This window comes from Syngnathus floridae, chromosome 19 (genome assembly GCF_059516105.1).
Source record: "Syngnathus floridae isolate MCC-2025c chromosome 19, RoL_Sflo_1.0, whole genome shotgun sequence".
NCBI lineage: Eukaryota > Metazoa > Chordata > Actinopteri > Syngnathiformes > Syngnathidae > Syngnathus > Syngnathus floridae.
Genome location: NC_142431.1, coordinates 5,352,073 through 5,364,627, shown reverse-complemented (window position 1 = coordinate 5,364,627; position 12,555 = coordinate 5,352,073). Strand labels below are relative to the sequence as shown.

General features: G+C 39.4%; 4 protein-coding genes across 4 annotated transcripts in view; 3 read left to right on the top strand and 1 right to left on the bottom strand.

The window, feature by feature from the left end:
• mcm9 (minichromosome maintenance 9 homologous recombination repair factor) overlaps positions 1 to 3,725 on the top strand; it is a 52,832-nt gene extending 49,107 nt beyond the window's left edge. The window contains exon 20 of the mRNA XM_088362695.1: positions 3,592 to 3,725. The gene's annotated coding sequence lies outside the window, so the exon portion shown is untranslated. The remainder of the gene's footprint in view (positions 1 to 3,591) is intronic.
• On the bottom strand, positions 474 to 2,319 carry LOC148381812 (gap junction Cx32.2 protein-like). The gene is made up of 2 exons (XM_088361386.1): positions 2,178 to 2,319; positions 474 to 1,621 (listed from the first exon to the last, which is right to left on the bottom strand). The coding sequence occupies exon 2, from the start codon at positions 1,603 to 1,605 to the stop codon at positions 742 to 744; it is 864 nt and encodes a 287-aa protein (XP_088217512.1). The 5' UTR covers positions 1,606 to 1,621; positions 2,178 to 2,319; the 3' UTR covers positions 474 to 741.
• On the top strand, positions 3,616 to 4,682 carry LOC148381810 (gap junction Cx32.2 protein-like). The gene has a single exon (XM_088362706.1). The coding sequence runs from the start codon at positions 3,616 to 3,618 to the stop codon at positions 4,288 to 4,290; it is 675 nt and encodes a 224-aa protein (XP_088218832.1). The 3' UTR covers positions 4,291 to 4,682.
• Positions 4,683 to 4,796: 114 nt separating this feature from the next.
• cep85l (centrosomal protein 85L) lies at positions 4,797 to 10,870 on the top strand. The gene is made up of 13 exons (XM_088362697.1): positions 4,797 to 5,095; positions 5,987 to 6,148; positions 6,290 to 7,140; positions 7,217 to 7,302; positions 7,376 to 7,490; positions 7,565 to 7,720; positions 7,862 to 8,014; positions 8,251 to 8,405; positions 8,537 to 8,645; positions 8,729 to 8,779; positions 8,932 to 9,033; positions 9,156 to 9,300; positions 9,779 to 10,870. The coding sequence occupies exons 1-13, from the start codon at positions 5,047 to 5,049 to the stop codon at positions 9,931 to 9,933; spliced, it is 2,289 nt and encodes a 762-aa protein (XP_088218823.1). The 5' UTR covers positions 4,797 to 5,046; the 3' UTR covers positions 9,934 to 10,870.
• Positions 10,871 to 12,555: the final 1,685 nt, after the last annotated feature.

Here is a 12,555-nt window from a genome sequence, read left to right as displayed (position 1 = left end):
ACACAAACTGATACATCAGCTGTCAAACTGAAAATAATGTTTATCATTTTTTATGTTGGCGATGGCTGTCATCTCTGGAATGCTCAACAGTGCTGAAATGTTTCATCAGATATTAAAGATCAGGCAAAGATGAAAGAGGAGCATTGGCTCATTTCTTTGCCAGTAAATTTGCCAATTGTTTCAAAATCCAAACAAATGGGTCAGCTCCCATTGATTGAAAATTGAAATTTTACCTGTTATCAGACATGGCCATGACACCGAGGTCAAGGTTTTTTTTTTTTTACTATTATTATGATTATTATTATTATCATCTTCATTTATTATTATTAATGTTGTATACATTTGATATGTTTTTCTATTATTTATTATATATTCTATTTCTCCTAAATGCACGGCTCACCGAGAGGTGCTTTTTTTGTTACAAAGATTTAAAGTAGAGGCATCGACATCAAAAATTGCTCAATAATTCAAAGTGAAATATTCAGGGACAATATAACTGACAAGCACTTCAATCTCAAATTACAGAGCCAAGTAAAAGTGGAACAGTGAATAAGAAATAACAAAGTTTTAGGACTTTCTACAAGAGTAGCTTGCATCTGTTTACATCAGTTCACATGAAAGATTTGGCCTTTAAAATAAAGCTTGCACCTTAATGTGACATTCAATGTAATTTTATTTCAAATGTAAAAAAAAGTTGACATGAACCTTTGAAGGCAATAGTAGAAAAAAAAAATCTCGTTTTCACTCTGAGTGGATGTGACTATCATCGTTGCTTAAGCACGTGGTGACCTGAGGATGGAGAGGCAACAGAGGGTAGCCTAAGCCTCCATATTGGTTCCTCATGCTTCCCCATGGTGGCTTGGTTGGTGCACACGGCGTCGCCATGAGCACCTGAGCTTGAGCTGCATGGTGTTTCTTTGCGCTATGCCTTTTATTACACAGCAGGTACACAATCTCAACAATATTGAGAAGTACTGAAATACCAGAAACCACAAGCATAAAGTAGATAAAGATGGTCTTCTCTGTAGGACGAGAAATATAACACCTGGATCCGGTCTCATGAGCACAAGGTGGTGAATTCTTACAATGGAAATCCGAGACAACTTTTAGAGGGCCAAAGACATAAAACTGTCCGATGGTGAACCCAACTTCCAGGATTATTTTAAATACAAGCTGGGTCATGTATGTGGAAAATAAGAGTCCTTTAATTTTCACCTTCCCTCTTTCATCAGTGTATTTAGGTGTCTTTGGTTTGTTTCCATTGATTTTGCTCTGCTCCAGCTCTATCATTTTCTTCTCCTTGTGGATGATGAAGACAGCATGGCCAAGGTAGACCAGTGTGGGGGTTGACACAAAAGTGATTTGCAGTACCCAGTAATGCACGTAAGACATTGGGAACATCCAGTTATAGCAGGAGTTTTTACATCCTGGTTCGAGAGAGTCACAGTAGAACTCAGACAATTCGTCACCCCAAACATTTTCTGCAGCGGCGCTCAACACGAAGATCCTGAACACAAAGAGGACACTCATCCAGATCTTTCCGACAACAGTGGAATGAGCTTGGACCTTGTGGAGAAGTTTGGACAGGTACGCCCAGTCACCCATGGCAAATAACTAACATCTGAAAAAGAGAAACACATACTGGTGTCAAATAGTAAATCAATTCCAAACTTTCTCCCAAGAATATGATGAGTAAGCCACTGTTGTATTTAAATAAATAAATAAATGAAAGTAATAAAAAACACAACTAAATAAACAAGAGCAATAAATAAATAAATGAAATAAAATGAAAGTAATATATAAATAAATAAATGCTTATTTTTTAGCATTAGAAAAACATTATCATCAACTGTATGTTTGTTTCTCATATTTTGGATAACAAACCGAAAGTATGATGAAATTGATAATTATACAGGCCTGTTATGCGAAGTTTTATCTGCCATATGTTTCAACCATGTATATGTCAACATGTTTTTTTAGAGGTATAAGTGTCTTAATCTGCATATGTACTAGATATGATCCATATTTGTAGCATACAGTTCATTTTGTCGAATACAAATGCAGAAATCTCAAAGCACAATTTAAAACACAATCTCGCCCGATTTGAGGAAGCATGATACTCTACTGTATTTGATTTAAACCAAACAAATATTTAAACATAAAAAAAATATACTTGCCTGACACACTCCCACTTAGTAGAAAAATAAATGTGTAGAAAAGAAAACACAATATCAATTGGTTTAATATCGAGGACAAGACTTAAATACAACCAAGTGAAGTGGGTTTGGTTTGATTGACTCACATCAGCATAACGCCCACAGCTTCTTTTTTCGATGTGTCTAACTCGTGATTGTTTTGAAGAATTTCATCAGTCCAGTTTCCTGTCAAACTGCGCAACTTGCATTATTCTCTCGGTAAACATACCTCCCACTGGACATAGCTCACACCGAGACATAGTTACACCCTTTTATTATGGATTTTGATGATGAGAATTTGTTACAAAAAAAAAACCTGGAGAGGAACACCAACATCTTTCTGGAATTGTCATCTCAGTCCCCCAAAATTTAATATTATTGAAAATGTGTACATGATTTAACGTGTGCTCGGAAACCATTAAACCTGACTCAACTGAACAGGTGTCCAATAAATCTCAGTTGACTCCCTAAAGCACCGGTGTCAAACTCAAGGTCGGGGGGCCGCATCATGTCCTCGCAAAAATCTTTATCAAAATGTTTCTCATGCGCAATAAATGAACGTTTTCTTTTCCAAGCCTCGAACTTTGAGTCGTCAATGGACGACAGCTGATTGTTCTGCTTCTGGGAAAAAAAATCCTGTTCCTCTTGAGACACAAACATTTTACCTGGAGTTGTCTTAATACTTTGTAGCAGCTGAGAGTTCCGTAAGTTTCAAGAGGTTATCTTCAAGGCGGTTCAACGGGGGGGGGGGGGGGGGGAGTTTATTCATACAAATTGTAAAAGCAAGCTGTTGCAATATTCTAGTAAATAAGATGAATTGTGAAGAAATTGTGTCATGTTCTGCTGAGTCATCGTCACGCATGAGGGAGTTTGTTTGATAAACTTGATGTTGCTGCAAAATTAAGCTCCGCTTTAAGAGAGAAGTGAAACCATCATAGTGGGATTACAAGAAGAGAAGGAAGCAGGAACGTTGAGTAGGTAGGACCCGATATAACTTTTAATAAAAAATCTTCATTTAAATACAATGTAAATTCATTTATCAACCTTTTAAATGATAAAACAGATGACAAGGAATACATTTTAGCGTTTTACAACTTTTTGGAATATGAATGTGTTGATCAAAAATCATCTGAAACAAGTTTGAAGGTAGTGTAAAGAGCATTTTATCTGGTGAACATTTATTTTCTTTTTTGGAACGTGGGTGCGGCATATATGTGTTTATGGGTATTATTATTATTATTATTATTATTTTTAGGGCGTGCTGGAGCCTATATCAAAAATGTATTACGTCTCACATTACCGCTGCAATTTTGTTGATCACTTGTTAACATTGCTAGCATCAGCACTGAACAGCCAGAAAAAAACACGTTATAACTGTTTGCATCTTCTTCCACAGACCTGTGAAAGATCGGCTGCCATCATGGGCGAGTGGTCCTTCTTATCAGAGCTGTTGGACAAGGTCGAATCACATTCGACTATATTTGGCAAGGTCTGGATGAGCGTTTTGTTCGTCTTCAGAATCTTCATTCTAGCAGCTGGAGTGGACAAAATATGGGGAGATGAACAAGCAAATATGGACTGTAACACCCATAGCCCTGGCTGCAAGAATGCTTGCTATGATAAGTCCTTCCCCATATCTCACACACGTTTCTGGGTGCTCCAAATCCTAACTGTCTCAACACCTACATTCATCTATCTGGGTCACGTCCTGCTTGTTATTCGCAAAGAGAATAAGATGAGGCGACACAATCGTGACCCCAACAGGATAATCAAATCTCCCAAATATTCAGATGAAAATGGCAAGGTGCATCTTAAAGGTTTCCTGTTGGTCAGCTACATGATGCAGCTTATGTTCAAGATCTTGCTGGAGGTGGGCTTCATCGTGGGCCAGTACTTCATCTACGGTTCCATTCTCATACCTGATAAGATTACGTTCCAAGGTGGAAGTTGTCGGACTGACACAAATTGCTTCATTAGTCGTCCAACAGAAAAAAATGTGTTCATCATTTTTATGTTGGTGACGGCGGTCATCTCTGTACTGCTCAACATTGCTGAAATGTTTCATCTGATGATAGTGAAGATCAGGCAAAAATGAAAGAGGAGCTCATTTCTTAGCCAATAATTTTGCCCAATGTTTAAAAATCCAAACAAATAAGCCGGCTCCCATTGAGGTCCCACACTATAACGTGAATATAATAATGTATAATGAACTATTTTGAGATGATAATGAGATGCCCTATGCAGGTCACAACACAAATACAGCCCTGCACTTTTATTATTCCTGGCTCTTTGTATTTTAAGTTTATACAATGTTATTTCTGTGTGTGACATTTTTCTAAATTCTTGAGCTGTGATGGAAGTGCAAAATTGTTGCCTGCAAGTCTTGAGCATGTTGTTGCCATGTTATGTATTGTATGACAACCACTTTTTTATATACTTTCTATACATCTACAAATGAACCACAAATAAACTAAATTACAATATGAATTGTATTTTATATTACCAAAAAACCCTAATCACCCAAGAGTTGTTTGTAGGCTAATACCAAACAGGAAAATTATTTGAATTCCGCTTCTAAGATTTTTTTTTTTTAAAGGGAGAGTTGATGACGTCACTTCCACACCGGATGTCATCGTGTGTAAGTAACAGAGACCGTTACTTGAGAACTGTCTTGAGACAAGACATACAATTAGGGTTTTACAGGCACTGTTTCACACTAAAATGTCACCAATACCATCGTAGTCGCGTTTAAATCCCTTACTGGCTTCCTTTTATTCCATTGAGGCTTTTTCCTTTCCGACCACGAAGCTGTTTTCCGACTGCTGTTATGTAAAGCGTCTTACCACTGCCAATGTGGAACAGAGGTGATCTTGACGATGGATACGATTCAAATAAAACAGGTGAGATTTATTATTGTTATGCGACTAAATATGTCAAAATATAGTGACTTTCTTGTAGGTAGACGTATAGTGGCCGATATACGGCGTTTGTTGATTTAAAAGGATGAACTGCGGTCGACTAGAATTTACGTCACTTGGTGGGCAGCAAGAATGTACGAAAACGTCGCGTGGCGCAGAGAAGCTAGTTCTATATACCATGTTTTTTCTTCTCCCCTCAAAAATATTTCATTTTATTTTCAATTAAATTGTACAGCAGTTCACATTATTGGTGGAAATGGTTTGAAATAAGATATTTAGTCCAAAACATTTATCTTTGTCTCAGTTTTTATATCACAAAGACCTGGCATTGAACAGGGGTGTGTAGACTTTTTATATCCACTAATAAGCTCACTATCATGTACATTTATCCATTTAATCTTTGTATTCAGATAAGTTTGTGGGGTTAGGAAATTTCTTTACTATGGGTGGTTTCAGGGAAATAACAAAAACAGCATTTTGGTTGAGCAACTAACATTACATTGACAAAGAAAGCTGGCCATTTTTAACCCTAAATGGATCAATAATTTGTAAAATAACAATTATATATATCTGTGCAAATTTTTTTTTACTAATGTGCATAGGTACTTTTGGAAATAAAATATCATATAAATAGTATTGTTAGACTTGATTTAATTTACCTGGAGTTTCTCAGGTGATCAACTGTTTTTATTCAAATTACTAGTATGAATCTGTACAAAAGTTTAGCTTTATCAATCATAAAAAAAAAGAAAAAAAGTTATACTACACACCTGCACACACCTAATATTTGAAACTATGAATGATTCCATTCATCAAACAGTTCTCGACAAAGAAGAGGGACCGTTGCTAAATTGTTTCTAATGTCGCTTTAAGGTTCAAGTAGTGGTGGCTCTCCTGGGTGGGTCCCTATGCACGAATCATCCTGGCACAGCAAGCAGCCTGGACCTGGGAACAGCATCTTTGGACGTAGACACAGCGCTGTGTCCGACAGTGGCGACACCGGCATTGGTACCTACTGCTCTGATAGCGTGGAAGGTAGATTTTTTTTGTTCTTCTTTTCAAGCTTACCATTAACAGATATAGACGTCAAAGATCCATTTTACCTGGGCCAGCAGTGAATGAGTTAAGCAAACTTGGGCCCAAATTAATTGTCTCTTTCCCTTGTACCTCCCGAAGATGACTCCTGCTCAAGCACCACACCTTCATCTCTCCAGCCGTTGTCCCGACGTCACTCTAGTCATGAGGATGGGTTCGGCGGGAGCTCCCCGGTTGTCCACGCCAAGCCATCACCATCCACATCATCATATGCCGGTCTGAGAATGACAACCTCACCCAGCAGCACCGCTCATAGGACCAAATCTTGCCAGCTGACTCCTCCTACCACGTCTCCCCTTGGTGCACAAATTACCGTTGACATGCAGGATCAGCAGCCCATCAGGAGGTGGTCCTCTCTCACTAAGTTGTCATCTGGTGTTGATAAGAACTCCAAGAAGACGTCAGTCCATCAACACAGTACAGATACACATGGCTCCCTGGACAGGGGTCTGCTCTATGGCTACAGAAAAGAACCCCGTGGTTTAAATAGGGACCTGTATTTACCTCTATCTTCCTCCTTGCTCTGTCACAGCTTATTACAACGCTCTCCTGGTGCAGGTCCGTACTACTGGAGCAAACATAGTAGTAGATCTGCTTTGGAAACTGATTTATCACTGTCCTCATCTCTATCCTCACCGAGTAAACACAGCAGTTTGGACATGAACCATAGTAGTTTAGCAGAAGCTAAGATGGCTCTTGGAGGTAGTCAAGTTTATGGCCTCAGTTTATCAAAGCTAGCAGACTCAGCTCTTGGTCACCCAGTTGACAGAGACTCCCCAATTCAGCCAGCTGTCCGCACACAAATGTGGTTGACAGAGCAGATGGAATACAGCTCCAAAGTAGAGCATGGAGGAGAGAATGGCCAGATGGTTGGTAGTGAAACAAAGATCTGTGGTGGAGATGGAGCATCTCGCGAACAAGGCATGAACCAGGTAAGAGTGACAGTGCAGCACATTCTCTTTTTTTATTTTATTTTATTAATTTAATGAAAACATTGTGCATTTGCAGACGCTGCATGGGACATCCCATTTTGCCAACACTTTAGTGAAGGTTAAAGAGGGAATGCTGAGACAAAAAGAACTTGAGATAGATAGGTAAGTCGTGACCCACTTTCCACTCTTAGGCTTAATAGGCACCAGAGAGAGTTGAAAATTTTTTTCTTTTCAGACAGAAGCAACAGATCCTGCAACTCCATGCCCGCATTCGAGAAAATGAGCTGAAAGCACAGCAGGTGCTACATAGTCAGAGGTGGTTTGAAGACCCTCAAATTCTGAAAATGAAGGTACCATCTATCATAAATACTTCCTCACTATAATCGGAATATGCTCTGGGGTAACGCTTGTCCTTGCCCAATAGAAGTCAGTGAAGGAAGTACCGTCTGATCGACTTTGTTGCGATGAAGAACTCAGCAGGAAGCTGGCAGTGTCCGAACTGGAAGTACTTCATCTTACTGAACTGTACAAGCAAGCTACTCAAAAATATACTGAAGACCTCAAGAAACTGGAAGATAAGGTAGTGAGAATCACACATTTAAAAAAAAAAAGTGAAAAACAAGAAGAATCACAGGCTGTGTTTTATTGTTTTGCAAAGAAATGAGATTGACTATCCAGTTATGCCTTATCGTGTTTTTAAAACAAATGCTTCTGTGATCAGATCAAGACAAGGGATCGCTACATCTGCAGTCTGAAGAAAAAATGTCAGCGGGAGAGCGAACAGAACCAAGAAAAACAGCAACGCATCGAAACTCTAGAGAAGTACCTGGCTGACCTGCCAACTCTGGGCGAAGTACAAGTCCAGGCACTCCAGGTATTTTTTTGGGGCAGTTCTTTCTAAATTAAAAAAAAACTAAACTATTTCTATTTTTAATTCAAAATCTAACAGGTCAGTAATTAAAAAAAAAAAAAAAAAGCATAATAATGGTAGTCCAACAATATAAAATCACTTCTGTCATGATCTGTCACTTAAAAAAAAATCATAAAAATCGACTGCTGAATTTCACAATTGCACATTGTGTGTGTGGTTTTTTTTTTGTGTGTGTTCAGCTGGAAGAGGTGCAGTTGAGAGCTCAGAATCTGGAGAAAACGGTGTGTCACTTGCAGAAAAAATTGCAAGACAGCTATACTCTGTTGAAGGAAAAAGACATCAAGCTTGAGATGCAAGCCAGGAGAGAGAAGGAGCTGATTGCTTCTGTACACGGGTACGATTCAGTACTAGTTACTGCTAGTAACTTAGTTTGAGGTTTCTTCTAGGCTTTTATCATGCTTAAATATTTCAAGCTTTCCTCGCCTCTCTACTAACACCTGTCACTGGCATTTTTGTTGACTTAAGGTTGCAGCAGAAGGTGCAGAGATGTTTGGAGGATGGAGTGAGGTTGGACCTGAAGCATCTTGAGGTGGAAAATTCTCAACTCCTGGAGAAACAAGATCACAGCAGCAAGGTGGAGTTTGGAGTGGAGAGCATTTGTGTTGAAGTAGATGTAGCGAATGTGGTCATTAACATCTTCTCTGTGTCTCCGCTTAGCTCATTGAGCATCAGAAAAAACAGATTGAGAGGCTCAACACACAAGTGAAGGTATGCTAATCAAAGTCTATCCATCCTGTCTTCTCCGCCTAATATCTGGCACATTAAAGTGACCCAAGTCGGATTTAAAAAAAAAAAAAATATTGGAGAGATACATACCCTTATTAATTATTATACTCTCACTGCCTGCTGTATGTTGATAGGTGACCAGTTCAAGACTTCAGAAAGGAAGAAATCTTTCTCAACAGTTAAGTCCTCCAGACAACCAAGAAGGTTCATCCTTTGACTCTACAACCCTGTCACAGGTAATTTATTTATTTCATGTCTTGGCCTAGAAAAGATGTGTACAAATAGTTTTGCTAACGAATTTTGAGAAGATCTCTTAAACGTGTACAATGTGTGTTAACGAATGAATAACTGCCTACAGGACAACACTGTGGAGATTCCACAAATGGGGCGACTCTTGAAGGAGCTGTCCTTGTGTCTTCTGGACCTTCAGGCTCTTCGCAGCATCCTGGTGCAGAGAGCTCAAGGAAAAGAACTCAACTTGTCCCTGCTGTTGGGCATGACATGTATGTGGACAACATTTTTCACAACAGCACCAAAATCTGTTTGATGGTTGTTAAATTTCTGAATATGTTGGAACATTGTGCAGCTGTAGTCACACCAAGCTATAATATAGGCTGACTGAATGATTAAAACTTTTGACGTTTGTTTTCAGTCCTAGTTGACCCTAAAGAATAAAACGGATCATGTTTGTTTCTTTTAAATTGACACAAACAGGTTGACGTGAAGGGCAGCTCATGTTAGCACCTCTGACTAATGAAATAACTGGACACACCAAACTTGCGGTTTATGACTAATCTGACTATCACTTTTGGTAAAATCACACCTTTTTTTATACAGATTGCTCAAAGATGATAAAGGTGTTGATTCGGAGAAAGGAGAGCGAAAGTTCATCTTTTCTGATGTCACTTCCTATGAACTCCTAGCCTAGTTTTATTGTCTTGTGCTAAGCTCAATTGCATAATGTCTGTCATTTCTGTGCAGCATTGAGTCTGTCTGCAGAGGAGAGCGAGTGCAGCGATGCGCAGGAGGAAGTCATCCCGTTGAAGCTGCTTGAAGTCAGCCAGCTGAGGAGGGGCATCGACGAACTGAGGAAAAACATTGCCGACTGCCACAGCCACTATGTGGTCGACAGCTGAGATGCCACCAGCTTTTACGCCGGCCAACTGGAATGCCGCTTTTCCCTTTCTTTCCACGTCCAATTATGCTAACACGGAAACTCGCATCGGCTGTGTGAATGACCCACTTCTGACTCACGACATCGATGCAGTCATTTCCAGGAAAAGATTGGTGAAAGTGGCTTCAAAGGGACAAACCAGGAGGAGTAATGGAAAAGTGGCGAACAGAGTTCACCACAGCTATGCAAAATTATTAAGCGCGTTTTCAAACTTTGATATGTGAAGTTACAAAGTCTACATTTCAACCAGTATGAACAGTTAAGCGGTTTTAAGCTTCAGGTTTGTGGGAATTTTGGCACTTGTTATAATTAAGACCTAATCTTCTTAATATTACAACTTTATTCTCAAACAAATATGACTTTGTTCCAATGTTATGTTGTTGCAATGTAGTTTTCCTTTTCAACACACATGAATTTGTTTTCTTAAAATGTGCTTGCTCAGAATTATGGCAGCTTGAGAGACAAACGGGACAGAGATATGGCCATTACGTCTTCCCTTGTTTTCCAATGTTATTCTTGTATAGTCCAAAAATGTACTTAATGTGACAATATATTAATGAATTATTTTTGTATAGTTTTATATTTCTTGCTTGTATTTATAGAAACAAAATAATGTATTTAACAACAATGTACAGGAAAGCATGGCTCAGGATTAATTTTAATATCACTACACCATGCATAATCTTTCCATAATTGCTTCCGTCCAGATATTAGATTGTGTATAAATGTAATAGTTTTGTTATGCATCATGAACAGTTAACTTAAGCAAATGATTTATGTTTAGCTGCTTATCAAACCAGAAAACAGATATTGGTTTATGTATTGGATGTCATGTTTGATCCATATTAAGCCTTTTTTTTTTTGAATTAATATACCAAAGGGAAAAAGTGAAAACTTGATGTTATTCTTAAAGTCAGTTGTTTTATTACTTTTTGGGGTATATATATTTTTTTTAACATTCTATATCATCATCTTCAATGTATGTTATAATGATAGAGCATTGGATTCGTGTTGGCTCGTGAGTGAACGATTCGTTCAAAAGAACGAATCTTTTCAGTGAACGTGAGTGAACGAATCACTTCCTAAAATTATTCGGGGTTTTTTTCAGTTCATGACTTCAATCAACATGCAATGGCGTAACTTGTCTCACAGCGTGGGTGTCGGTAATGAGCATTGAAGCTGGTGCCACGTCGCCGTAAAACAAAACGAAGAAGAAAAATGACGTAGCTTCCCGTTCACGAACGAGTCAGTAAATTGCATTTCCCGTTCACCAACGGTCACATATGAAACAGCCAATCAGGAGGTGAGGGCGGGTGTGGCACTTTTCACTTTCAGTTAAACCAGGGGTGTCGACCTCCAGTCCTCGGGGGCCGCGTTCCAATATGTTTTCCAAGTTACCCTCGTTAAACACACCTGCGTGAAAAGATTTAGCATTTTCACCTTCTGCAGGAGCTAAAACTTTTCACGCAGGTGCACTTAACGAGGGAATCTTGGAAAACGTTGGAATGCGGCCCCGAGGACTAGAGCTTGACACCTGTGACCTTTGACCATGATATTTCCCTAATAAAGTGGCCTGTTATTAGGTACTGAAAATGGCGGTGTACCTAATGGAGTGTCCAAGTAACATCACAGAACAAACAGCCAATCAGGAGATGGGGGTGAGGGCGGGTGTGGCACTTTTCATTTAAACCAGGGGTGTCGACCTCCAGTTCTCGAGGGGCCGGGTTCCAATATGTTTTCCAAGTTACCCTCGTTAAACACACCTGCGTGAAAAGTTTTAGCTCCTTTTGAACGTGAAAGTGGCTAAAACTTTTCACGCAGGTGCACTTAACGAGGTAATCTTGGAGAACATGTTGGAATGCGGCCCCAAGGACTTGAGCTTGACACCTGTGACCTTTGACCATAATATTTCCCTAATAAAGTGGCCTGCTATTTGGTACACTTGAAAATGGCGGTGTACCTAATGGAGTGTCCGCGTGATTCCCTCGTTAAGTGCACCTGCGTGAAAACTTTTAGCTCCTTTTGAACGTGAAAATGCTAAAACTTTTCACGCAGGTGTGTTTAACGAGGGTAACTTGGAAAACATATTGGAACGCGGCCCCGAGGACTAGAGCTTGACACCTGTGAATTTTGACCATGATATTTTCCTAATAAAGTGGCCTGCTATTTGGTACACTTGAAAATGGCGGTGTACCTAATGGAGTGTCCGCGTGATTCCCTCGTTAAGTGCACCTGCGTGAAAACTTTTAGCTCCTTTTGAACGTGAAAATGCTAAAACTTTTCACGCAGGTGTGTTTAACGAGGGTAACTTGGAAAACATATTGGAACGCGGCCCCGAGGACTAGAGCTTGACACCTGTGAACTTTGACCATGATATTTTCCTAATAAAGTGGCCTGCTATTTGGTACACTTGAAAATGCCGGTGTACCTAATGGAGTGTCCGCGTGATTCCCTCGTTAAGTGCACCTGCGTGAAAACTTTTAGCTCCTTTTGAACGTGAAAATGCTAAAACTTTTCACGCAGGTGTGTTTAACGAGGGTAACTTGGAAAACATATTGGAACGCGGCCCGGAGGACTAGAGCTT

Coding starts and splice junctions, on each gene's coding strand:
- LOC148381812 (XM_088361386.1), bottom strand. CDS start 1,605: ATGGGTGACTGGGCGTACCTGTCCAAACTTCTCCACAAGGTCCAAGCT.
- cep85l (XM_088362697.1), top strand. CDS start 5,047: ATGTGGAACAGAGGTGATCTTGACGATGGATACGATTCAAATAAAACA. Junction 5,096..5,986: donor ATACGATTCAAATAAAACAG/GTGAGATTTATT, acceptor TGTCGCTTTAAG/GTTCAAGTAGTGGTGGCTCT. Junction 9,301..9,778: donor CCTGCTGTTGGGCATGACAT/GTATGTGGACAA, acceptor ATTTCTGTGCAG/CATTGAGTCTGTCTGCAGAG.
- LOC148381810 (XM_088362706.1), top strand. CDS start 3,616: ATGGGCGAGTGGTCCTTCTTATCAGAGCTGTTGGACAAGGTCGAATCA.